This window comes from Dreissena polymorpha, chromosome 10 (assembly GCF_020536995.1).
Source record: "Dreissena polymorpha isolate Duluth1 chromosome 10, UMN_Dpol_1.0, whole genome shotgun sequence".
NCBI lineage: Eukaryota > Metazoa > Mollusca > Bivalvia > Myida > Dreissenidae > Dreissena > Dreissena polymorpha.
The window spans coordinates 86448572-86473074 of NC_068364.1; the positions used below are offsets into that span (position 1 = coordinate 86448572).

Here is a 24503-nt window from a genome sequence, read left to right on the forward strand (position 1 = left end):
GAGAAATTGCGATTAACGGCTAAAATAATAAATACCATTCAAATTAACAACGGATATCATATGGTCGTTAGGGAATAATGTAATGTGTGTGTCAATTCACGCAAAATACTACGTTTGAGATAAAAATAAAAATAACATATTTATCAGAAATATGCACCGTGAATGTGCGTCACGGAAACAAGTGTTGGAATATTGTAGTTCAGTCTACTAACAAAGTTAAAGCATTTATTATAATGAGTATCGTTCGCAAAATAAAAGAGACAAACATGATTTGTTAGTGGATTTGTGTATACTCAGCTTCATATGCATATTCTGCTTTATTATGTTTGTTACGTTGTACAGTTTAATGAAATAGCATTGAACTGAGGTTGTCAAGTGCAAGATATTGAAAGGTAAATAAATAAAATATATTATTTTAACTCCATTTAATACATTATTAACACAACAAGAACACTAAAGGGTGTTTGTCAATATTTGTTAACCAGGTTTTCCGAAGGAAAAAACTGGTTATTAGATTGGCGAATGCGGGCGGGCGGGCTGGCTGGCTGGCTGGCTGGCTGGCTGGCGGGCTGGCTGGCTGGCTGGCGGGCTGGCGGAATAAGCTTGTCCGGGCCATAACTATGTCGTTCATTGTCAGATTTTAAAATCATTTGGCACATTTGTTCACCATCATTGGACGGTGTGTCGCGCGAAATAATTACGTCGATATCTCCAAGGTCAAGGTCACACTTTGAGTTCCAAGGTCAAAAATGGCCATAAATGAGCTTGTCCGAGCCATAACTATGTCGTTCATCGTCAGATTTTAAAATCATTTGGCACATTTGTTCACCATCATTGGACGGTGTGTCGCCCGAAATAATTACGTCGATATCTCCAAGGTCAAGGTCACACTTTGAGTTCAAAGGTCAAAAATGGCCATAAATGAGCTTGTCCTGGCCATAACTATGTCATTCATTGTGAGATTTTAAAATCATTTGGCACATTTGTTCACCATCATGGGACGGTGTGTCCCACGAAAGAATCACGTTAATATCTCCAATGTCAAGGTCGCCACGACTAAAAATAGATTTAAAAAAAAAAAAAAAACTTACAAAGGGGGTTAATTTTTTTTGGTCATTTCAAAAGTTCAGTTTGAGTTTTCTCCCTTTATCAGATTTTTTTTTCACAATGAAAACCTGGTTTTGTGACAATTTTGTCCCTTGTTTATGTTTTCCCCTTATGATATTTAATTAAAAAAAATACTGAATTAAATTAATAGCTACTCTTAAAGAGCTTATGATCAAATGGTGTATTTAAGAATCTATAGATTATTGTAAGTTTAATATGCATGTGGATGGATATTAAACGCCTATTAAAAGAATGTTCTTGGATGCATTACCTAGGTACTATAGCTCCCCTAGGTATGAATTCTAAAGTTCTCTTCTAATTTTCTAGTTTTAAGGTAGTTTTTACTGGTTCATTTAACATTTTTCCATTCAAACTGCATTTTTCCAGTAATTTTGTATCATAACTGATCCTACTTTAATAATCTAGTTAATTAGATAACATATACATATATGAACTGTATGCTTTTTATAATGATGTTGTATATTATTTGGGTTATATGTTAATTTAAACGCCAAATAGTATGTAACACTTTGACGTTGTTGCAATTGACGTCATGTGATTGTGACGTCATTTCCTTTATTTAATAACAAAATGTTTACTCCTGATGAAGGTCTAAATTGACTGAAACGTTGAGTGAATAGATTTTTTTTTTAAACAAAGAAGTTGTTTCTCTGTTTTATATAATTATTTGATGGTGATGGATATTAATAAAATATTGTCTTCATTGTAAGAAGACATTAAAGCAGCACTTTATAATATAAAAATGCTGTCAAACATGCACTTAAAAACAATTTTAATTATGTTACTTATAATCATATTTATAATGTTTAATGTTTCCCAATTTCATGGTTTATCGCGCTATTTTTTTCCAATTTCATGGTTTATCGCGCCATTTTTCCCAAACCAAATGGCAAAGGCTGTAACAAATAAAAGGAAATAAAATCACTTAACAGATTTAATTATTAGCAAGTATATTAATCTAATGCTTTATGTACCGTTAAACTGATATGTGACCCAGTCATGGTGTTTTAATGCTCAAAATGATTGAAAAGGTTAAAACTACTGACAGCAGCCCAAAACTACTGAAAGATGCCCTCCATACTACTGAGAAGCAATCGATAGGGTAAACAGGTCTGGGTCACTAAGTCAAAGGTCAAGGTCACAATGACAAAAAACATATTCACACAATGGCTGCCACTACAACTGACAGCCCATATATGGGGCATGCATGTTTTACAAACAGCCTTTGTTTAGTTTTGAATTACTGACATGAACATTTTCCAGTTTTAGTCAAAATGACATGATTGTTCCTCAGTCAGGCCCCATTCACAAAATGATGAAAAAACTCAATTACGCGTGAGGTATGTAGTTTTATGACTTTTTAACATGCAATCTCTAAACAATTACCTCATTGAAATGTGTGACTACAAATTTTATAATTAACGGTTATTTTAAAAATCCATGTATTTCCAGCAACCATACATTTTCACATTCTGCTTTTGGATTTATTTTCTTTTTAACCCATTTATGCCTAGGGTCTAGAAAAAAGGCCTTGGCAAACAGCGTAGACCCAGATGAGACACCGCATGATGTGGTGTCTCATTTGGGTCTGCGCTGTTTGCTTTAAGGAATTTCTGTATGAACTATTCTAAATATAGAAATAAATATACTAGACATCCCTAATTTTGGAAATACATTGATCCAATGTAGAAGGATGGGAGAGTCCACTCGTTTAAATTATGTTTAGCAAAAACTACAACCATTTTCCCAATTTAATTCAAAACACTATGATTTTTTACGAATTGTCCCAATCCAAAAATGGTTAAAATAAACTCTGCACAGAGCTAGCCCCTAGTTATAGCACATGTTAACGTTTTTTATCAGAATAACTGGCTTAATTATACCCCCACACACGAAGTTTAGGGGGTTTATAGAAGTGAACTTGTCTGTCGGTCTGTCTGTCGGTCCGTATTAAGTGTCCGCTCTCTAATTCAAGTAGTTTTTATCCGATCTTCACCAAACTTGGTCAGAACTTGCATCTACATGATGCCTAGGCCAAGTTCGAACATGGGCCTTGCTGGGTCAAAAACTAGGTCACGGTGTCACTAAGTGCGTTTTAAACATTCAGCATGATGTCCTCTTATTCAAGTAGTTTTCATCCGATCTTCACCAAACTTGGTCAGAAGTTGTATCTAGATGATCTTAAGGCAAATTCAAACATGGGCCTTGCCGGGTCAAAAACTAGGTCACGGGGTCACTTAGTGCGTTTTTTAACATTCAGCATGGCGTCCTCTCTCTTATTCAAGTAGTTTTCATCCGATCTTCACCAAACTTGGTCAGAAGTTTTATCTAAATGATCTGAAGGCCAAGTTCGAACATGGGCCATACCAGATAAAAAGCTAGGTCACAGGGTCACTTTATACGTTTCACACATTGAACATGGTGTCCGCTCTCTATTTCAAGTAGTTCAAATCAGATCTTCACCACACTTGGTCAGAAGTTGTAACTAGATGATGTGTAGGTCAAGTTTGAACATGGGCCATGCCCGGTCAAAAACTAGGTCACGGGGTCACTTAGTGTGTTTTAAACCTCACCATGTTGTCCGCCCTCTAATTCAAATAGTTTTTACCCAATCTTCACCAAAATTGGTCAGAAGTTGTATCTTGATAATGTCTAGGTCAAGTTTGAATATGGGTCATGCCAGGTCAAAAACATGGTCAGTGGGTCAGTTGCTGCGTTTTGAACATCACAATGTTTTCTGCTCTATAATTCAAGTAGTTTTCATCCAATCTTCACCAAACTTGGTTTGAAGTTGTATCTAGATGATGTCTAGGTCAAGTTTGAATATGGGTCATGCCGGGTCAAAAACTATGTCACGGGGTATCTAAGTGAGTTTTAAATGTCAACATGTTGTCCGCTCTCTAATTAAAGTAGTTTTCATCCAATCCTCACCAAACTTGGTCACAAGTTTTATCTTAATGATCTCTAGGCCAAGTTAGAACATGGGCCATTCCGGGCCTAAGACTAGGTCACCGGGTCACTTTGTGCATTTTTTAACATTCAGCATGGTGTCCGCTCTCTAATGCAAGTAGTTTACATTCGATATTCACCAAACTTGGTCAGAAGTTTTATGGAGATGATCTTAAGGCCAAGTTAGAACATGTGCCTTTCTTGGTCAAAAACTAGGTCAAGGGGTCACTTAGTGCGTTTTAAAAATTGAGCATGGTGTCCGCTGTTTTTGTGAAGATGACATGCAAAATATTATGTGTCAATGCGGCTTGTGGGGGTATTCGTAACGTCTGTGACAAAGCTCTAGTTTGCTTATTTCACTAAGTTTAATAACTATTTTGAACTCACATCTATTGTTTCTTATTAAATGCCATACAGTTATATTGTCTCACATTTAAAGTTGTTAACTCTCAGTTATAAGTCATAAACTGTCACATTTAGAGGTGTGCAGACTCACACTTAAATATGTAGATTGTAACATTTAAAGTTGTGTTGTCTCACATTTTAAGTTGCTGAGTATCACATTTAAAATTATGAAGTCTCACATTGAAAGTTCTATAGTCACATAATTAAAGGTGTACAGTCTCACATTCTAAATTGCTCAAGTAATGCCTGTTTTTGATTTACAAAAAAATAAATAATACACCTTGCTACAAACACAAAAATTCCAATTTCAAGTTGGTGCATGTAAAACATTGATACTACGTTATTCTGAGTTCTAATTAGTGAAAAATTAATTGCAATATTCTAAATATCAATTATAGGCACAATGTTTGGCATTTAAATAACAAGTCTGTAAGGTAAGGTGTTGCAAGGCTTATTCATGTGTCACTAAACAATCCGGTTTTAGTTTACTTTCCATTTCCTTTTCAGTGAACTTTACTAGCAAACATGACAAACGTCATTGAAGTGAAAGTCGATGACAACCCCCTTCTTGCACAAGTACTACAACTCGCTTAAGAAATTCAGCACAAAGACGTCTTGCGTAATACTACCAAGCCTCCTATCAATATCTCCTCCCATGTTGGCTACATCAACACTTAAAACAGCAGAGCCTTTGTGAGTTCGACTTCCGTCTCAGCGTCGATGTCGCTTAGCAACAATTGGATGATGGGCGTCGACAAATTAGGCCGGACAAGTCACTCGAACTGAAACGATCTGATCGAACAGGTAGAGCAGGCGTTGCGTGACACGTCCGTTAATGTGACTGACCTCGAAATGTTGTTCTCGAATTATGTGAACCTTAGGCCTGGAGAGCAGTTTGCAATTGAAACCTTTCAACAACAGTTGTTGTCGGCAATTCATGGGTTTGAAGTGGGGACTTCGGCGGCGGGACTCACTCCATCTCTGTCTATGGCCGAGTGGCAGCAGCAGCAGCAGCAACAAGAACAATAAGTAGTATCTTAGCGGTGTTCTGGGATATGGGGCTTCATGTATGTGCTTAAATTGTCATCCCAGATGAGCCTGTGCAGACTGCACCTACATTAAGTCCTATTAAATTGTCATCCCAGATTAGCCTGTGCAGACTGCACATACATAAAGTCCTATTTAAGTGTCATCCCAGATTAGCCTGTGCAGACTGCACATACATTAAGTCCTATTAAAGTGTCATCTCAGATTAGCCTGTGCAGACTACACATACATTAAGTCCTATTAAAGTGTCATCCCAGATTAGCCTGTGCAGACTGCACATACATTAAGCCCTATTTTCCCAGAATGAGGCTCATATACTACACTTAACATCAGTATTTTATGTGACTGAAAAGTTCCTAGCATCAAATGGGAATTATGTGCTTTTAAATTGATCACACTTAGTAAATAAAATGCCAATAGCACTTGATCTGATATCAATTTTAATCATAGAAGGTCAGGGCATTAATTTTTGTATATTTTCGACCGAAATTTAGCCCCTGAACCAAAAGTTTATCCTTTCATAAAAATCTGCTTTAATAGAATCGTCAAATTATATTTAATTTTAGTAAAATAATTATGTAAAAGCCTTCAGCTCATTTTAAAATTATTTTCTTCATTTATTTTCAATATTTATTTAAATTCTTGGATTTTGTTTTAAGAGCCTGTTTCTACAGGAACCCATGCAATCATAGATCAGTACCTAGCTGAACAACCGGATGTCCGGTCAGCTGGGCCCAGACGCCCAGTGACACTTCCTGGCCCAGGACCTTGGGGCAAATGCTCAACTAGTCCTACCTGCAGGGTGGAGCCACTCTGAACCTGGGGCTCCATACTTTCTTGGTCAGGGGCCAAGATTACCTCGTCAATAAGGTAGGTTGGTCATGTAACTAACCATTTATAATGTACAGTGTTTCACTCCAAATTTCAATTTTGAACAGTTTGCTGCTAACTTAAACAAATCATTTATGTAAGTGTTAAATATTTATAATAACCACCATTTGTATTGCCTTGAAAGGGCTCAGTGGGGGGGGCGTACATGTGTGTCCTTGTCTGTAATTCTCCCCGCCCTTCTTTTAACCCTTCCTCATGTCCGTCCCACCTTTTAGTACTGCACGTAACTTAATAAATATTGGTTCCAGAGGGACACAAAATGTTTGTATCAAGTGTACAATATAAAGAAGGCTATGTTTGTATCAAGGGTTTAGTTTATATCCCATTTGTATCAAGATCCTTCAAACATAATTTATTTCTTAAATATTTTTTTAATCAAACAACATTGATTGACTTCTAATATAACTGCTGCCATTTTAGAATGCATTGAATTATATATTTGGTTTACAGGAACACATTCCTGGGATGCCCTAAGGTGTTTCTATCTGTTCACAGAGGTCTTATACTCACAAGTTCAAGCCCAGTGAGCGATGTTCACATTATCAAAATCTGCATCTCAATAGGTAAGTCACCTTGCCATTGCAAAAGGGGCCATTGTGGCATAAATCTTTCACAAATACCCAATAGGTAAAACCCAATACAAACTGGGGTTTCTGCTCTTCAATTAATTGACCAGTTTATCTACATGTAATCTAAGTTTAAGGGTTCAGCCACAAACTACTTTATCTTATAAAGAAATTTGAAGAAAGTGCACAAGTTTCAAGTTAAACCCTCAAATTTGCATTTTAAATTCAACATATAGAGTTATATTAAAACTCAAAACCACAACAACAACAACAGCAAACAATTTATCAGCAGGTACCGACATATCTGACTCTTTCACTCTTTACAAAATCATGTTCCATATCAACTGTAAGTGTTGTTCTTAAAATAACATTGATTTATGAAGAGGGGTCAGTGATGTTTTAGTTTAGGGGGTTTACAGGAGTGAACTTGTCTGTCGGTTGGTCTGACAGTCGATCCGTATTAAGTGTTCGCTCTCGAATTCAGGTTGTTTTCATCCAATCTTCACCAAACTTTGTCAGAAGTTGTATCTAGATGGTGTCTTGGTCAAGTTTGAATATGGGTCATGCAGAATCAAAACCTAGGGCATGGTATCACATAGTGTGTTTTAAACACTCAGCATGTTGTCTGCTCTCTTATTAAAGTACTTTTCATCCAATCTTCACCAAACTTGGTCAGATGTTTTATCTAGATGATCTATAGGAAACACTTGAACATGGGCCATGCCGGACCAAAAACAAGGTCACAGGGTCACTTAGTGCGTTTTACATAATCAGTTGGTGCCCGCTCTCAATTTCAAGTACTTATCATCCGCTCTTCACCAAACTTAATCAGAAGTTTTTTTTTATAGATGATCTGTAGGCCATTGTCGAACATGGGCCATGCCGGGCCAAAAACTACACATTCAGTTTGGTGTCTGATCTCTTATTCAAGTACTTATCATCCGCTCTTCAACAAACTTGGTCAGAAGTTTAATCTAGATGATCTCTAGGCAATGTTCAAACATGGGCCATGCCGTGCCAAAAACTAGGTCGCAGGGTCACGGTTGCGTTTTACACATTCAGCATTTCAAATTCTTATCATCAGCTCTTCATACGGGGGTGTTTATGACAAAGCTCTATTTTTTTTTAAGTTAATGGCTTTTTCAGAGGGTATTAAGTGTGTTGCCAGGGTTGAACCCGCATTTTGATACTTGACAATTTTTATGAAATGCTAGTAAAGTCATAACAATTGTTGTCTTAATTAACACATGACCAACTTAATTGCAGAAACCAGGATAGCAAAGCGTTGGTTTGTTTTTGAAGCATTTGAACCAGCAACAGTCATCATTCGAGTTTCTGACATGCCAATGGTGCGGAACCCCTCAATCTATGAACATCATAACAGCACATGAACCAGCAGCAGTCATCATCTCAAGATTATGGTATATCCAAGGTACAGGACCCTCAGTCTATGAACATCATAACAGCAAATGAACCAGCAGCAGTCATCATCTCAAGATTCTGGTATATCCATGGTACAGGACCCTTAGTCTGTACAAATCTTGCAGAACGAATTTCAGGTGGGTGTTCTTGTCGAGTGGATGTTTTTTGCATGCTCCCAAGTTCAGAGATGTGTGAGTGCATATAGATGTACATTTGTCCATCCATACGTACATCCAGCTGTTGGATTTGTATGTAAAGTCTAAACTCAAAAAGTATTGCTTCTAGTGTGATTAAACCAAAGATATTTGCCATTCTGTGAACTTGCCTACTAGTTATATTTTGGTTCTTTGTCTTTTAAATAAGCGGAATTTTGAGACAAAAGCAAAATGTTAATGCATGATGGCAAACCAGTTTAACTATTTATTATCTATCATTATTTTATAAATAGTCTCAGGACCATCATTGCCTCAGTGGATTCAAATCAGATTAGTTGTAACATTCTGAAATACCAAGTCATGTGCTTGTTATTGATTTGTCATCGGTATAAAAAAAAACTGACATCTACAGTAACAAGTCTTTCTTTTTTCAGATGCAATTGGAGGAAATCAAGCCATTCAATCAGAAACACAGCCGGTTGCAGCTATTGTTAACATATTGACCCCAGTGATACCTAAGAAGCTCAGAGTTACATACTGTTTTAGATGTGCTAGTCTTCACATACCTCCTGGTTTGTTCAACACTTACTCTGAATCTTTGAATGTTATAAAGGGTGAAAATGAATGACCTTGTTCAGATCGAAATGGCAGAATGACACATCACAACAATTCAAGTGGAAAGCCACAAAGTCATGTCAACAGCGACATGTTGTATGTTGCCAGCCAAGTTGTATTAAAAAACACAATAGCTTACGTTTTATGTTATATGTGACCAACCAAGTTATATTCATACAAAAACAATAGTTTATGTTTTATGGGAATGTTTATGCTGTCAGTATTGATGTTGAAATATTTTGTTAAATATAGCATGTCAAGTATTTTAAAAGCATGCATATGCAATGTCTTTGTCTATATTATCATATCACTACATATTTTGATCCTGATAATGGTAAATTAACTTACACTTTTATCAAAGACTTTCAAAGTGTGACAAAGCTGTTTAAATGAGGCTGGACAACATGAAAAAAATATTGGAGTATTTTCATGTTATAACACATGTTTCAGTTTTCTGTTTTTTTACCCGTATTATAGATAAGCTATATAAAAGTAGTGTTAAGAAAGTTTTAGAAGTTTTACGCTTCAGCTTTTTCTGTTTATCAATCTTTCTAAAAACAATACTAGTAAATCTGCTAATTCCGGTCGGTATTTGAACAAGAATCTTGTTTAATAGCATTCATGGGAATCTAAATAAATTATATGCAATATTATGTAATCTACCTAAAAGTATCGATTCTGTATTTACTACCAGTACTTTGTTGATTTCAATGCATATTGTTTGTTAAATATTCGAAATGGCTCTTGGATTTGGGGGAAAACTTAAAGGAAAACTAAAAATTAAAAAATTATTTTTTTTAGAGTTTTATGAAAAATGGCAAAAGTTATAAATGTTAATTTGTGTTGTTAGATCAAAGACTAAGATGCTCATAAGTGTTTAGATTTATTTTCGGACATAATAGTTTATAATGCTTTATATTTGTATATGCATATGAAGACGACCAGAATGTATCCTCTTTAATCACTGAGTATCTTAATCAATATCTCTTGATCACTGCATACATTGTAGAGGTATATTTTGATATTTATACACAGAGCAACTGTGAAACAATAGTATTTTAGATGTACATTATTTTTTTAGTGTGGCAATTTTTATAAGATAAACTCACTGTTTACATTAATTTGTGCAAACCATAGTCATAAAAATATTGATTGTGTGAATCCTCATATTTGTATTAAACTGTTAAAATAATGTACAGTAACAGATTCTGAAGAGAAAACTGTACTCAATGAAATATAAACCCCTTGTTATATTAACTGCTTTATATTAAGAACAGCTACTTAAAATAAGTTTAATTTTGTTTTACATTATCTAAAGAAAATTTAGTACATTTTTATTTGAAATCAGTCATTTACAAATTAAGGAAGAGTGTTGTCATATGCTAACAATTGTCAAAAAATGCGATTGTCTCTATTGGTAAAGTAGAGAGCAATATTATTTGCTTAAACAAAAAAAAGCAAAGATGTCTGCTTTGAAAGTGTATGTGAAATAAACACTTATGTTTGTTCTTATATTAAACGTGAACGTATTGATGTATAGCTGATAATAAAGTTTGACATTTTATTAGTTTTGTAACAATGTGTTTTTTACCTTTTACGTTAACATTCCCACAATTGATGTTAGTGCAGTGCCTTCAATGGAGCCATTTTCTGTAAATCTCCCACTGTTAAAGTTCAGCAAAAGTTTTAAGACCAGATTTCCGTAAACTTAGGGTTGTTTATATTTAACATTTATTGAATGCATGAAACATGTTTGTTCTGTTGTTGAATAGCTGAACATTGATGTTTGTAAATTGTGTGACATGTTGATCAAATTGATACATAGAAACAAACACTCATTATGCGTTAATTTGTACGTTAAGCTAAACAAAAAATGTTACCAAACACAAATATAAGTATTTGGTAACAATATACAAAATTGTGCTATATTCTTAAAACCGTATCAAATGCAAGTTGAAATGTAATGTTTAAATATGTCCTTCGACTCCAAATAAGCATTTTGAATAAGCAAATTAATACATTTATAATCTCTATGGAAAGTACCCGTAGGCACTTTTCAATCGCTTGTGTACTTCATATTGATCAGGGTCTTTCTAAATTCATGCATGATTTTTTATGCGTATGTCTAAATTGTGTAAATATCTGTTAAATAACTTTTAAAAAGGATTTTAATATTATAAGTTAAAATAGTGTCTAAACTGTAACCGGTCATTTGTTGCATTTATTTTTACGTGTTTATATTTTCTGGCTTACTGTGCTTAATTTTGTATATAATCGTACGTACTTTTATTGTGGTTTTCGTATTTAGACAAAGCGCACTACACTTTTGCTGTTGTTTTTGTCCACCATTTCTATACAAAATGTTGTATGTAAATAATTAAACATGTTGATGTTGGTAATAATGTATTTCCTGATCTAATATTGATGATGCACTCAATAAAGTACATAACCATTTATGTGGACTAGTATTGTTTAGTTATAGTTTGTTGTTATAACTAATAAAATCTTCAAGGATTGGCTTGCCACTTATATATAGCTTTCCCCTATTGAACCTGGGGAGCACATTTTGTTTTATTGTAACTGTTCTCTCGCCCGTAAGTCCTGTATAACACTTTTGTCACTTTTCATTATTCTTCATAATTTTAAGAAAAACATATTCCTTACAAATCATATTTCACATTCATTTCTACGAACCATTGTTATATAAAAAAATTGCTTGTGTGAATGACAATATATGTATTGAACTGTTAAAATAATACAGCATAACACATTCTGAAGAGAAAAATATACTTAAGGCATCGGAAACAACTTTTAATTAAGGACAACTATGTAAACAAATATTTTTTGTTAAACATTATACGAAGCAAATTTAATACCTCGTTATTTGTCATAAGTCAATTACATATTAAGGCAAAGTCTTTATTGATAATACTAGAAACCATTATAATTTGCTTATACAATAACAGCAAAGATGTCCGTACACCTCTTTTTAATGTATTTTTTGTATTTATGTTTTAAAAACAAACATTGTGGTATTTTTCTACGGAAAATAAAGCCAGAATTATGTTACAATATTTAAAAGGGACCTTTTCACAGTCTTTTGAATGTATTGAAGTTTGTCATAAAATGCTTAATATTGATAATTGTGAACAGTGTTTCTAAAATCTCCGGAAAAAAATACGAATAATATTAAATAATGAAAAAAGTAACCCTCAACTGGACTCGAACCACTGACTCCTGGAGTAAAAGTCTGTCGCTTAGACCACTCGGCCATCAGTGCTCATGCAATGAGTGATGTATTTTATACTTTATATAAGCAATCCTCGTAGTGTCACAAAATATTGCCACAACAACAGAACGCTCCACATTATTCAATCGGTTCGCGTTGCAACGCTTTATAATGTTCAGGTTTTTAAATCGTCAAACGATGCATATAATTGATATTTTAGAGCATGGTAAATGTTCAGTATTACTGTTTCCTCACAAATATCATAACTACAACGAAAATTTGCAAATCATACACTTTTTTTAGTTTGGTCAATTTTCCAAAACGTGGAAATGCCCCTTACATAACACACAGCTCAAAGCCAATTATTACATATGATAAAAAAATGGTATAAGATATTATTCAAGGTTAAGTTTAACCCATTTATGCCTAGTGGACTTTCCCATCCTTCTAAATTGGATCAATTTATTTCCAAAATTAGGGATGTCTGGTATATTTATTTCTATTTTTAGAATATTTCTTACAGAAATTCCTTTGAGCAAACAGCGCAGATCCAAATGAGACGCCTCATTATGCGGCGTCTCATCTGGGTCTACGCTGTTTGCAATGTCCTTTTTTCAGGACGCTAGGCATAAATGGGTTAAGATGTTAGTTCAAACATGGCCCATGGTAATCGCATAAAGCAAGAAAGAATCGATTACATTTGGATGAATTCTGATTGGAAAGTTTCATCAGCTTAAGTTGTTAAATGAAGAATAAATACATTAAACAGAACACGACACTGTTGTAACAGTGGGCTTAGGCAGAGCTATTGTTACCATTCCCGCAGTAAAATTCATTTGTTGTGAACGGTTTAACACTAAATAATGTTCAATATTGTAAATCTTATGAAAATACAAGATATAATATCCTTTCGATACAAGTTTATTGATACGATGTGTAACTATGATCGTGCAATGTTCGCACTAATTACTTTACGATAGTAACTTGCAAATATAACTATGTAGCCAAGTCGGTCGTAATACGGTTTGTTTTGACTGCTTTGCATTGACCGTTCCAAGGCGGTGATCCCAGCTTTATTCTTATATGTGTTCATGTTGTTTTGTACATGTATTGTGCTGTATTGTACTGTTTGGGCAATCGGTCACTTGCCTAAGATAAAGGACCAACTAATTGTTTATAATAATTAAATACTGCTCCAGCAGCTGGAGTTTCACTTCTTTATATTGGTAAACCGACATTTGTCGTGTATTGACCGATCTGCTTAAAATTTTGTATTGAAACTTTGGTTACTTCCATAATGTTAAGACATCTATTATAACTGCGACTGGTTAAATTGTAAAAGGCGCAAACGTACTGAGTGTTTGTTGTTCACTTTTAATACGGATCTATTATATTATCACACAGCGGTCTTGTTCAATAAAACAAACTGTTAATTTTTAATGGAAAGTCGTATAAAAGTTGGTCTTAATCGTGGTTATAAACATGCAATGTGTACATATGCACAGGTACCTGATATGCACGAACAATGTGTTGATTTAAAGTGTAAAAACACGGTTGTACTGAACTCGTGCGAAGTGATATGCTATCGCGTATACCTTCGTATATATAAAACTAATAAATAATAGATACATATTATAAGTATCCTACTTTCGTTGTTTTCTGCTTCCTGAACAAAGGGGTAAGTATCCATATCCGTTTTCATTTTTCCTGAACGAAGAGCTAAGTATCCACTTCCGTTTTTCATGCTTCCTGGTATCCCAATTCCGTCTACCCTTTACTTTCGACACACGTTGTACATGTCATCACGTCATCAAGTGTACATGTTAATTAAAAATCAAATCTCTATGGTCATCGTACATATTTATTAGTGAATCACATCTGTATGGCAAGAACGCAATACTTACTGAAACTAATTCCATCCACTACTTCGAAATACAATAAATACGAACAAATGGTGCACACAGCAGAGAACCTTAACGCGTCCATTTTCTTTAAATAAAACACGGGAATGATTCAACCGTAAATTAAGCGACTTTCCACTATGACATCAATTGTTATCAGTAGTCACCTTATCTAAAACTTAACATTATATGGTCGTGCTAAAGATAAACTATTGATAAAGCTTGACCTGCCATTTCGAAATGAGTGTTACGTTATCATTGGCATGCGTTCTTAATGTAAACAAAGTGGTCGAAAATAGGCTACGCTCAAATAAGGGAATCGTACGATAATTAAAAAATCGACCCGTCCTGAGGCTCGAAAACGCTTGTTAAAAAAAGTTAGGATTTACACTATTTTGCTTTAATATTAATAAAAAAGTTTTACAAGCGCTTTATTATTTGTCCTTTTGGTCCGATGTAGATTTATTAGTATCAATAACTAACCATATGGCAGGCAACGCGTATGCCTGAGTAACTAAATGCGATATTACTCAAGCGCGTACACAGTTTATAATCTAGTAAAGCGATCCGTTAATGATATCTTAATTATTGCGATATGGTTCAAGCGCGAACACATTTAAAAGTATAGTCAAACAATTAGTAAATGATGCCCAACTTATTGCGATACTGTTCAAGCGCGAACGCATTCAATAGTCTAGTTAAGCGATCAGTAAATCATGTTTAACTAGATGCGATTTTGTCTAAACGCGTACTCAGTAGAAGGTCGATTTAAGCGATCACTAAATAATGTATAACTAAATACGATATTGCTCAAGCGCTTAAAAACGTCTGAAAAAGTGATTTTGAAGGTCGTCTACAAAGTATTTTGAACAGCAATATATGTACAAATTATTTGTTAAACAATTATCATACTACAGTCTTTGTACAATACATTCAAGACTGCAAGTAAGTGTGTATACGAAGTTAATATTTGCTGCTTCTTTATGATTATTATGCTATCTTTCCGAAAAAATCAACAACAAAATACAAAGGGTAAATGTACACATTCAGTGCGATTATCGCAGTTGGTAAGGTTCTTTGATGTAAACATATTTTAAGGTCTGATATCGTTTTCTCTGTACATAAAATGCAATCGAAGATAACATGGGAACATATATGTCACGTTTGGTTTCATGTTATCTATTATACCATCAACTGACAATAATAAAGTGTCGAAAATATAAACAACTTTTGTTTCCTAAAGAAGCTTTACCATGACTTACCTAAAGTTTGTTTCAACAAAGATTTAAAGTCATGTTTAAATGCATAAGTAAATATATCAACCGCGTCGTGCGAAAATGGGTATTAGAAAATGTCCGAACAGTGAAGCTCAAGATATGTCTCTGTATCCATAGGCTATGATAAGAAATAGCATGTCCGCTAAAGAGACCGCGACGCCATGCGTATTTTTATAGCTGACATGATTGCTCCTGACAAAACCGTTCAAATGCTCACTCTGTTCTGAATATTGTATTATATACATTTTTACACGACGCGACTTTGTAATACCTTACACATTTACACTTAAAACATAAGCGTACCACACTTTGTCGATACTGCGCACATGTATTTAAACAGAACCGTGTCTCTATACCCATTATTGCATAAACTTTATCTATAATGCCCTCTGGCGGGGTGCAGAAACTTGGCAAAGCAGGGCTTGAACGGGAGAAATCGTGTATTAACAAGGCGATTCACGCGCCGTTCAAGCCCTGTTATGTGTTTTTCATATCCATAATCTGGTCCACGCGCAGTTACTTCCCTTCTCCAGCCTTCGACGACTTTCCAAGCATTAATGGGGAACTGAATAAGCACCAGTTTCCTCATGCATGCAGGGATAATGGCAATGACTATTTCAATCAACTTTTTAAATTATACCATCTGCACTCTCTTGACAACAGCTTTATTTTATTGGCAACGTCAATGAAGTTAAGGTTATTTACTCATTACTTTCAAAGACTATGCTGTAAATGTAAGTGTTTATGTACCTTCAACTTCCTGTTTTAAATTCCAAAATAATTCCTCATTTCTTACTTTGCGCAGCTGCATTTCAACTTTGCATTAATCCACTGTTTAAACACATTTTTAATCGAAAACTGTCTATCCGAAGGTAAAAGCCTCGTCATTTCGGATGATGACCGAGCGAGGCATATGTAAAACACAACCTTGAACTGTATTGAAATAATCGAATTATTTTGTCGATGTCGAATGAACAAGAGATATTGTTTTAATGTTATTTTAATTGTTTTTGGTATGTGTGATTTGTTTATGCAATAATAGCAAAAATACACATTTTTTCGGACATGATCATCTGCGGGCGCTCTCAAAATCCGGTCCTGCAACGGATTTTTCGAGCGCCCGCAGATGATCATGCCCTCGACAACGTGTATTATCCCTATATAAAGCGAGATTAAACGTTTTGTCAAATATATATGAATTTATACAAAATAAGTAAAAAAACTTATAATATATATATATTTCAGTATTAATTAAAATAAATGTTAAGAAGAACATGTGTCGAAAAATGCGGAATAAGCCAGATATTTAATTCTGAAATTGAAAACGGCTGTACAGCCGAATTCGCTAGCATGTATACCATACATGTACGATGTGAATCTAAACTTAGTTTAACGATTTATTTGAATTTCTGCAACGATATCTATTCGTACGACACACGAACACTAACTCCGAGCCTGATACAAAGACGAATGCTTCGGTTATTGAAGGAAAATATGTACGTCACAATCGGCTCGTGCGCTATTTTGTCTTTGTTGCATTTTATTAAAATCGGCTTTAATGTATATTTTTTTCTTGCCTTTTTTGTTTTATAGTAACATATTTTATCAATATATTACAATTAAACACATATAAAACATCGTATATACTCGCTTTAAGTACAGGTTTATCCTCGAGGTCATATGACACACGAAGAATACCAAAGTTGCAATGTTCTCCAGGCAAAAACAAATAATGCATCAAAGAAATATTATTTGCCAAAATATCAAAAGAAAGATTTAAAATTTAACGCTCAATCAAATGTTTGCTTTAATGATAGAGCAGTTTAGTAAAAACGTTGTGTAATGGTAACATTTATAAATGTCGACATGTGAAAAGTAATTTAAAAGGGTTAGCGGTAACAATATAATCCTCACTTTAATGTATTATCGATTTAAAATTGTATACATGTCCACTTATATTGAACAGTTTCATATTGTTTATCTAACATTATCGTACAGAGCAGAACAGTTACCAAGTTGTATCAACTTAACCCTTTGAGTGCTGAAACCGGATTTTGAAGGTTTTTGCAAACAGTTTGGATCCAGATGAGACGCCACAAAACGTGGCGTCTCATCAGGATCGAAACTGTTTGCTATTCTGATAGCATTCTTTGAAAAAAAATCGAAGAAAATGCTAATTTTAGAAATTCAGCAGACGACATTTTAGCAGACGACAAATTACCCAGCATGCAAAGAGTTGTCCAAGTTGTATCAACTTAATCCATACTATACCTTACTCTGACTGCTCTTGCAAAGTACAGAACATAAAAACTCGAATTGCGCATACAGCTAAAACCTCTGACGCGTCCATTTTGTGCAGAGAAAAAAAACAAGTATGATTCAACGGTGCATGGGGGACTATTAAGAAATGCATTTAATGTTGTCAGTAGTCACCTGGCCTTACTCAGTCCTTCTATATTAGTGTCAGTTGTTTAATACGTACACTACGTTATATGTAAAGTGCATCAGTGACGACAGAAGTGCACTACTTACGAATTTGTATCAATTCATAAGTCAATGGAGAGTCACTTTTAAGTGGCCTGATAGTTAAAGGAATTATGTGTGCTTTTCTTCGCTGAAAACGGGTATTTAGTATTAGTTATAAAGTACGATTATTCCTTGTTTAACCCTCGCCTTATGCCAGAGAATTGAATGCGGGTATTCATCAACTCGTTCTTACACATTCGATTGAAGAATGGAATACGAGTTCACAATAAGGTAATATAGTTGAAACCAATGCTTTTCATTGCACAAAACACTGACAAATTTGTATAACGAGAATGATTGTAAAAAGCAACGTTAATTAGCAAATACGAAGCTACATAAAAGCACAAAAACATAATACATTATAATCGGGAAAATATTATTTCATACTTATAAGATATACGATTGTTACAATAATATTAACATTAATGGTTGTAAATCTACAGTGTCTGATATAACGACATAATTTAATATGAATTTCAGTGTCTATGTATATGTAAAATTTATTGAGAAGTGAGGTCTATTTAGAACATTAACTTTTATGAATTGATCTATTGTGCGCACTTAATAGTATCAACATTTATTAAAGTATACGTAATGAATCCTTAATTTATACAGTCTTAAAACGAAGTTATATTTTCGAACGACTAGAAAGCACCAAACAACTGTTGCTTTATAAGCCTTATACAATTTTATATTACTTGTAACAATTTGTTCCGTTATAATTTAATGTTATTATTAACATAACGTCCATGTATGTAGTTTGCCAAACGCTGTTAGTAATATTGTACGGTAAGTAATATTGTAATGCATAATTCAATTACATACCATTGCTTATATATAGTTACATTTCGATTTACTTTTCGGCGAATGTATGTTGTGCTCATATGTGCTTAAACCATAGCTTGTGTTTTATGATTTAACAACAATCCTTTAAAAAGCAGGATAATTGGCACATCGAGGAATTTGTTGGATTTTTGTCCATACAGTTAATTAACCCGGGTAGATTTTCGCAAAACTTCAAATGGTAAATTGTAAGTTTATGCTTACTTCCCTGTCAAATAAGATCTAGCGTTCTATTGGAAATATGTTGTTATATGCACCGTTTATTTGGGCCGATTGTTTGTATTCGTTCCTTCATATCTAGCCGTTTATTAATTTCGTTGTACTAAAACAGAGCGTAAGAATGTTTTAAATTTCAACGAATGTTTCGCTTTCCGTAAAAAGAACATGATATGGTTAAAAATTAAGGCCGTGTTCTGCATTGTAGAGGTGTATGAATTGTTGAGAAGATACGGCGTTATTTTTAAGACAGTTCCGTCACTGATGAAATGCAGAAAAAAAACGTTGTTAGTATTCAAAATGAATTTTTTTAATCTATACGGGTTAAAACGAATGTTTAGTTGATTCATGTAACATACGAAACACATTTCATTGTCGGGTTAATCTTCGTCGAACGGCACAACGTTGTGGTTGGCGCAATTGAATGACGTTATTTACGAGTGAACGATATGTATACCGCGTATACGCCATGAACACCTTATATTAGCCCTGACATGACAACCTGTGCATGAAAGCGTAGATCATGCATATTTATTTTATATTCGTTACTCTACAACCTATTTTACCCATACTGCATATTGGGCGTGAATATTACGGGAAACATTTCATATCTTTAAATCAATAGATAACAAGTCATTATATGAGTTATCTGTTTGTATTTCACGTTGGAATCATAGGGACCGTTAAGTAAAAATATTCTATTATACTACATATATATACAAGGGATACAACTGTGAAAATTCCTGCACACAACCATGGTGTAAACAATAGCGAAAAATTTGCTTCCAAACGCAATAAATACACCAATTAAACTGTATTACAACAGCCAAGACATTTATCTTTCAGAAAATAATACACTTGGCAATTAAGAACAAGCTTTTCATTGAACTAAGAGAGAAAGTTTCATTCAAAATGCTCAAAAATCCTTACTTGGACACAGGTGTGCACAGCTGAAAACTGAGAATTCTAGAAGTAATTTTCGTATTCCTTTGTTATAAAGCTCTTTTGCTGGTACATATTCCTTAGATAGTTTTTTTTCATAGAAAAATAGAACATAATTACTATTTAGTGAGCATATTTTGCTAGAAATTCACATCAATCTGCTTCAATTTCACAATGACAATGCTTTACTTTCATTTTGGATAATTCACATGTATTTCTAACATGCGATTTGATTGGTTGAAATTCCACTGCAGTAATAAATCCAGCCATTCACGTTCCACGTAACATTACCTGACAAATTGCATACAAATCCTTGAAGATAGTAGAACTGTAAACAAATTTAATATTTACGGTGTTTTACATATATGCTGTTACATGCAATTATGGAAGGTGTCTACTTTGATTAATAAAGTGTCTATGGATAATAAAACAAGGTAAAATTTGCTCAACTTCTCTGTAATTATTAAATTATGAAACAAAATGTGTCAAAGTGGGTGTGCACACCTGTGTCGCATTTCAAAAATTTTACCGTTTTTCATGAAACTTTTGTTTCAAACACAACTATGAACACTTTTACTGCTATAAACATAGTTATTATCTGATAGATAAATGTCTGAGCTGTTGTTATACAGTTTTTTTGGTGTAATTATTGCTTTTGGAAGCGATTTTTTTGCTATTGTTCAGACCATGATGTTGTGCAGGAAATTTGACAGTTGTATCCCTTGTATATATGTATATAGTATAATAGAGTATTTTTTACATAACGATCCCTGTGGTTGGAATAGTTTAATTTGATCGAATAAGAAAAAAAGCATTTCAGGAACTCGTAAATCAATTACATGTCAAGAATGCGTATCCACTATTGTCATTCTACATGTATATGTGGAATTCATATTTATACAGCCGTCTTAATATGTGCAAGCACGTTATGACTTGCATCTTTGCATTCGTGTTATATTTGTTTAGGTGCCCACGCAGAGTCATACGGGGGCGGCGAATGGTCATTAAATGTCGTTGCTTGCGGTAAACTTGCTGCTGTTTGGTGCATATAAATGCCGTAAAGCTCGTGTGAAAACCCTTGGTTAATCTGCCCGGGTTGTGCAGTTGATGAATAAACAACTTGCATCGGAGGTGCTGAAGGTCGCGCTTGCTACAATGGATACGGTACCAAAAATATTACATAATGTTATATGCTGTCTGTAAAACAAAATGAAACATATCAATGGTATAATATATTATCAAGTACTTTATAGATAGAATACATGTAATAAGATACCTTAAAAAATTGTATTATAAGCTTTTAATTTATACAAATTTGTAACAAAGGAAAAATCCATTCCTACTTCTAAATGAATGTATACTTTGTAAATTGGGAAGGTATTTACAAATATTAACCTGTGCGGGCGTTCGGATGCGTTTTCTTCTCCAACAGATAATCAGTATGCTGACAACGATGATGACGATAACACCGACTGCAACGCCTACACCTATACCCACACCATCTACACCGGTGCCTTTGTGAGACTCGGGTGTGTGGTCTAAATTGCTACTGTCGACCAAACACCCGGAGTTGTCGCCGCAAGAATTGTAGCCATTGCATTTCAAAGCCGCATTGATGCATCGCCCGTTGTCACATACGTGGCCATAGCTTGGACACGAATCTATTGAAAGAGATTGTGTTATAAGATGTTGCTATGAACGTTGTTTGCAATCAATGAAGAAGAATAGTAAAAAAAAACTGAAATTGACAATGAGTACGGGATTAGACTTAGTTCATGTGTGTATGACAGTGTATAGTATTATAACAAAGTCAGATGCTTGTTTCACAGAATTCAGTTTAAAATCATTTCAACAATACACTTGGTCCAACATGCGAACCGACCTATGCGTATGCTACCTGGCAATGTCTCTACATTTTATAATAAGAAGGAAAATCCCTATCGTACCGTATGAATTGCAAAGAATGTATCACACACTGAATGTCAAAACGTTCACGTACGAGTTTATTGTATGTTATTTCTGCATGATAAGCATGTTTTCAATTTCGAATTTGATATAAAAAAAGTGTGTGTTCGGCATCAGCTCGAGTCCGTGAAATTAAGTGACGTTCAAATCATTGGTGGCTACATAGAAACACATGGTTTCAATTTGGAAATAGAAATAGATTCATGGTATGTGTGTAGAGTTGATAAAACAGAACTTAACTCAACAGCCGTTGTTTAAAAGAAAATGAAATGTTCCGGATAGAGAACAAAATGTATTATTATAGTTTTTTTCTATACTGTTATTGCCATTGTCACAGCATTTGGTGTAATAATAACGATGAAAAGACGAATAATGGAATAAATAAAACTGTTCTTTACATGAATCTGAAAACGGCGTAAATATTAAAGTGAAGCTTCCATTTATCCATTGCGTTTTTGGTGTGTATTTTATCTTGATATCACCCTTGGTTGTGTAGACCTCGCTCGTATAAACGTAACCACATAGATCTCTGTCTAAGCCTGAAAAGACATAAAAAGGGAACACAATAATCCAATCTGTCCAGGTATTAAACCAACTGTTCACTCGTGTTCATTTAAACATTTAAGTGTACATACGCAGCCCTTATTCTGGCAAATTATGAATAATCAATTTCATTATGATAATATTATATTCTTACACTATAATATCCTTGAAGGTGGAAACTTTAAATTTATGATAACATTCCCTAAACGTCAAAATACAAGCTCGATTCTTTTATTTGTTAACGTTGCTGTGGATTTGAGTATTGCATTAATTGTAGTAAATCTCGTTATTGCTAAAGTTTGACAATATAATTTGCACATTGTACCGTTTGGTGGTCGTCCATATATATTTCTTATACTGACACTCCCTAAGTTGCAGCTCACTGCAAAATTCTCGAAGTATAACATTTTCCATGGAAATGTGCTGGTTGTTGCTATGGTAACCTCACAGTCCCGGCTGCCCAAGAAAAACAGCAACAGCTGGTGTTCACCGTACGCATTGATGCGAGACCCACAGTCATCCGTCATCTGTTCTGTAATAAAAGCACAAATGTATTGTATTTGTTCCAGCAATATCACAATGTAATTTATATCAAACAAGACACTACATGACAAACAAATACAAAATCACAAAGCACATATCTAGCTCGATTGAAAGTGACCCTTACACTGATGTCATCACAGTGGATAGTCGATGCAAAGAATTGTTAGGAAATTAACACAGTATCCATTATAAGCATATACATGTTAATTTAAAATTAAATCTCTATGTCCGCGTTCTTAATGTATACAATTTGTGAATCACGCGTATATCATGACCGCAATACTTACTGTAAATAATTCCATCCACTCTAACCAATACATACGAACAAATGATGCACAAAGCAGACAACCTTAACGCGTCCATTTTCTTTAAACCAAAAACGGATATGATTCAACAGTAAATAAAGCAGCTTTTCACTATGACATCAATCGTTATCAGTAGGCACCTGACCTTCTATGGTCGTGCAAAAGATAAGCTATTGATAAACATGTACCTGCCAATTCGAAATGAGTGTTATATTCAAACGTTATCAATACAATTTTCATTTTGCGCGTCTGGGAGTATATGCGGTCAGTGTTACAAATAATAAATACACAAGGTATTGCAGCCTGATTGTTCACTTTAATGTATGTGTTTTAGTTTGTTGTTTACATGCTCTAGTCTTTAAGGTACCGTCAACCACGACAGATGAAAGAAGAAAAGTTCTAAAAAACCGTTGTTTCTTACAATTATTATTTGATATTGATTAAAATATCACGACTGGTATATTACATTACTTGAAAAAAGTTGTAAAGTTTTCATATTTTCAGTATATTTCGGTAATAACTGTTACTTTACTGGGTACCGGTACCTGGTAACTACCAGTTACCGCCAGTAGATTGATCACCATCGATCGTAACGTGGAAAATCCAGGAATGCAAATTATGCATGCGTAGTGAATTGTATATATTGTATATATAAAATGATCAATCTGCTTGCGTTACGTATAGTGTGAATATCGTTATGTCAACTATTTTCGCGATGTACTTTCGATTTCACATCGCGAAATTGTATAACCGAATTTTCTGAAAATATGAACTTTTTTCAAATAATATAATATACCAGTCGCGATATTGTAATCATTATAAACTATTAATTGTAAAAAAAGGTATTTAGGAACTTTTCTTTTTTCGTCATTCGTGGTTGACGGTACCTTTAAATAGTATTTCTTCAATAGGCGTGTAAAAGGGAACAATGTTTTAACCCAATGCGTTATGTTAGTTGGTTCAACCTTGTTTTAATACAGCCCATTCTTAAAGGAACCTTTTCACGTTTGGTAAATTGACAAAATAAAAAAAATG

At 34.2% G+C, this 24503-nt stretch overlaps 1 protein-coding gene and 1 long non-coding RNA gene across 7 annotated transcripts in view; one reads left to right on the forward strand and one right to left on the reverse strand.

Moving 5' to 3' along the window:
* The window catches only part of LOC127848689 (uncharacterized), a 34452-nt gene extending 22757 nt beyond the window's left edge, over window positions 1-11695 (forward strand). For 3 of the 6 annotated variants that reach the window (XR_008034638.1, XR_008034641.1, XR_008034642.1), the window contains 5 exons: window positions 4990-5511; window positions 6189-6399; window positions 6871-6983; window positions 8253-8545; window positions 8998-11695. This is a non-coding gene — a long non-coding RNA (uncharacterized LOC127848689). Of the gene's footprint in view, window positions 1-2391; window positions 2469-4989; window positions 5512-6188; window positions 6400-6870; window positions 6984-8252; window positions 8546-8997 lie in introns of all 6 variants that reach the window. The other 3 variants (XR_008034643.1, XR_008034640.1, XR_008034639.1) reach the window with 3 other exon arrangements.
* Window positions 11696-20883: 9188 nt separating this feature from the next.
* On the reverse strand, window positions 20884-23599 carry LOC127848685 (uncharacterized). The gene is made up of 5 exons (XM_052381274.1): window positions 23451-23599; window positions 22946-23152; window positions 22476-22616; window positions 21508-21773; window positions 20884-21262 (listed from the first exon to the last, which is right to left on the reverse strand). Exons 1-5 carry the CDS (start codon window positions 23524-23526, stop codon window positions 21065-21067), a joined length of 888 nt encoding a protein of 295 aa, XP_052237234.1. The 5' UTR covers window positions 23527-23599; the 3' UTR covers window positions 20884-21064.
* Window positions 23600-24503: the final 904 nt, after the last annotated feature.

Coding starts and splice junctions, on each gene's coding strand:
- LOC127848685 (XM_052381274.1), bottom strand. CDS start 23,526: ATGGACGCGTTAAGGTTGTCTGCTTTGTGCATCATTTGTTCGTATGTA. Junction 23,153..23,450: donor AGTGGATGGAATTATTTACA/GTAAGTATTGCG, acceptor CTTTTATTACAG/AACAGATGACGGATGACTGT. Junction 21,774..22,475: donor TACGCCGTTTTCAGATTCAT/GTAAAGAACAGT, acceptor CTCTTTCAATAG/ATTCGTGTCCAAGCTATGGC.